At 40.1% G+C, this 3,505-nt stretch overlaps 1 protein-coding gene across 4 annotated transcripts in view; it reads left to right on the plus strand.

Annotated features, from left to right (window-relative positions):
* The window catches only part of LZTR1 (leucine zipper like transcription regulator 1), a 243,911-nt gene extending 241,052 nt beyond the window's left edge, over nt 1-2,859 (plus strand). For 2 of the 4 annotated variants that reach the window (XM_026655098.2, XM_026655096.2), the window contains 2 exons: nt 450-561; nt 1,878-2,001. In XM_026655098.2, coding sequence (XP_026510883.1) covers nt 450-561; nt 1,878-1,927 — 162 coding nt within the window. In that variant the 3' untranslated portion in view covers nt 1,928-2,001. Of the gene's footprint in view, nt 1-449; nt 789-1,877 lie in introns of those variants that run through there. The other 2 variants (XM_026655095.2, XM_026655094.2) reach the window with 2 other exon arrangements.
* The last annotated feature ends 646 nt before the right edge of the window (nt 2,860-3,505 follow it).

Raw genomic sequence — 3,505 nt, forward strand, 5'->3', positions numbered from 1 at the left:
GACTACATTTATTTCAGAAGCATTTTGGCTGTAGAGCAGTGTAATCTATGCTAGAATTAACCTAATGGATTCAGCATTCCATGTTCCACATTTCCATTTGGAAATGAGATTATACAATAGGTTCTGGCAGTCATAGAGTGTTTGTCCGGCTGCGTTTACTGCTGTGCAAAATGTCTTATTTTAATGCAGTGTCATGGTCTTGAGTGGATATAAAGCAGATATCCGCAGATTTGCAGGGCTCTAGTCTTGACTTTCTTGTGGTAGACCTGATCAGTAACAAGTAACTTGAAACTAATGTTGCGTGCAGTGTTGCACTGTGGCCAGAAAAATGAACAAAATGCATCATTTCAGAAAATGTTTGAGCTCTGACATTTTGTTAAATTTCTGTCATTGTTGCTAATTTTTTTCTTTTAATTCTGTTTTGTAAATTTAAAACTGTCTGATTCTAGGGACAGGCTCATCAAATTATCATTGAAAGACTGAGTGCTAGGGAAGGAGAATACCTGCAGCTTTCAAGAAATCCAAATGCTGTAATGTTTATGTTGTGTTTCGGAGGTTTTGGTATGTAACTTTTTGCTCAGCACGATATGAACATGTGGCCATTACAGTCTCCTTGAACTCTGTTGACGGGTTAAGGGTTTCTGTTCCCTATTCAGAATATCAGAGAAAAAGAATATTAACCGGAGAGCTGACTATATTGTTGTAATACTTTGGGCAAGGTTATACGTTAGTCTCCCAGTGTGTGTCAGGTTTATACAAATGCCTAATAAAACTCTCTTTTGTTTATACTCTGACATAGTTCTGTCTCTTTGCCCTTGATCTTAATCCTATCTCAATGCAATATGTTCTTCGGTGCAGGTGCCTAATTCCCACTAATGTTAATGGGATCTATCCTTCCATCCCCTGCACATTGTCTACTGCCCCTTATTTTGGTACTGTGTACTGATTTCTTTCCAGAAGTGGCCTGATTCATCTGCTTCATTTCAGTGTTATACTAGATGCACAAAATGCTTTTGTTTCTTCATTACAGACACTGGACCTACAAAGATAGGAGGAAATATTATTAAGCAAGTAAAAAAAGATATCCAAATAGTCTCCATTTATTGGGCTAAAATATAAGGTAAAATAGGGATGTTTCTCAAGGTCAGAAAATGGCTCTTCAGAGAAAACTTGGGGTTGTGTGAAGTCTCCGTTCAGTCTGATGCTGTCAGAAAATAAACATTGTTATAGAGCAATTGGTTAGCTAAGTCCTTCAATGCACATGTTGATTATTGGTTCTCATGGCATTCTTTAACTGCTTGAAAGATCCAGGCAAAAATATCATGTGCACTAAATAGAACAGTATTTTGAGCTACTTCTCAGGGCACAGCAGAACAGAGTCGATAGATTATTTGCACAAATCCTGAGCTGCCAGTTCCAGTGGATCTGAATGTCAGCAGAAATACAAAGGGCATGAATTTCAAAGCTGTTTAGGTACCTAAGGTATGTTTTAGCCTGCACTAGTTTGCATCCTGTATATTAATTATGGAATCATTATTATGAATAATTATTGTCATTCTCGTGTCAGATTTCCTGACATACCTTCAACTCCATCCCATTGCAAAGGCGGTCTAAAACCAGAAGACAAGAAAGGAGAATTATTATTTTACATAGAAACTACAGTTGTGATGATTTTCATGGAGCTTTGCAGCCTGGTTCTGTGTGCTTGTCATTTTACTAGTAACATGACAATATAGACACAATGGAATATCACTGGATTTCACTAACCTGTATATGTCTAGTATGGGTCGGTTGGGATTAAACAGTGATATTTAAACTATAGTTTTAATTTTTTCCTTTTTTGTGTGTTTTTCTGTTTGTTTTTGTTTTCCCTGAAGGTCTCCAAGTTGCCAAACCTGCGATCCCTCAGTCAGCCGCTCCTTCTTGACATCATAGAATCATTAGCCAATCACATATCAGACAAGCAATGTGCAGAGCTGGGTTCAGACATATAAAACACTTCCAGACCTCTTTCATTTGTTCCTCAAAGGGCTGCACTTTACAGCTGAAACCCTCTATACCGAGCTGCTCAGAATATCAACACAATAAAGCAGAAGACCTGTGAAGAGCATGAAAATCTGAACTATTGCTCTCTTGTGGATCTGCGTGGCTTACATCTGTGTATTTGGGGCAGAAACTGGTCTCAGCCATACCAACGTAAAATTGAAATAACTGGGGGCAATGAGTTTATTCCAGATTTACCTTAGTGTAACTGAGTTCAGAATCTGGCCTATTGCTTTTCTTTTGTAAAATACAAACAGTAATGGATAAAAGGATCATTAATATTATGAAACACAACATTTAGTGAAACCTATTTAAAGGGCTTTATCATTGTAACAAGATCCAGTGGCTGGAAGTTGAAGTCAGCAATAATTAAATTGGAAATAAAATGCACAATTTTAACAGTTAATTGATAATTGGCCCAGAATACAAAGGCTTTCTATAGATTCTCCATCACTTGGAATCTTTAAATGTACATTGGGTGTCTTTCTAAAAGATAAGCTTTTATTCAACCACCTTATTGGGCTGGATACCGGAAGCGTGAAATTCTCGGGCCAGTGTTTTGCAGGAGGCCAGACTAAGATAATCGTAATGGCCCCTTCTGACTTTTAAAATCTATTAACCCTATCCAGTCAAGCCTTTCTGAAATAATGTATTAGTAAATAGCTACACTCTTCTGCCTGCGTGGCAGGAATCACTTTGTTTTAGCTTGAGGGAAATGAAGCAAAAGGAAGCACTGGAACAGGGGTGTCCAACCTGTGGCCTTTTAAGGTGACTATGTTAGGAAAGTCCCTATTTGATTCTGAATTGATCCTGTGACTTTTTTTTTTTTTTTTTTTTTTTTTTGCTTGTGTTATACACATGAGCACAGTGGGTCCTTCTAGCTTTATAATCTATGAAAAGCAACTCCCACTGCTGCTCATGCAACCCCAAAGCAGATTTATTGTGAGCATCCGCTGTCCCACTCCTACTGTAGCTGCCCTCTCTGGCCACCTGCTGCATCAAAGGGGAAGAGAGAGTAGCTCTGGCTTCTTCATTGCCTACACTGCTACTGGTCTTGGGGAGCCTAGGTGAACAGGGCAGGCACTCAGAAGACTTTGCTTAGGTGAACATCCATAAAGGACTGCTTATTTACCCCAGACAGCACCCAGGGCAGGCCAGGAAGGAAAGCTGAGACCCAACAACAGGAATTCCATGATCTAACTTGTGTCAACTGACTAGGGTCCCCAAGAGACCATACAACAGCTGCAGCACTGCATACATCAGCCACTACCCCCTGCTTACACTCAACCTGCCCCTCTGCACCCTGACATTACCCCTGTGCCAGGGGCACTGTGGGGAGGGAGTCATAGGAGCTGAATATGCTGGCTCTGTGCCTGCTGGGGATTACTAGTAGCAAAGCAGATAATGTAGCAACTAAAACTAGTCTCCCTTCCCTGGGATGTAGCAAATGGCCAGCGGGGGG

The sequence above is a fragment of the Terrapene carolina genome, unplaced genomic scaffold (assembly GCF_002925995.2).
Source record: "Terrapene carolina triunguis isolate 2854851 unplaced genomic scaffold, T_m_triunguis-2.0 Scaffold195, whole genome shotgun sequence".
In the NCBI taxonomy this organism is placed as follows: Eukaryota; Metazoa; Chordata; order Testudines; family Emydidae; genus Terrapene; species Terrapene triunguis.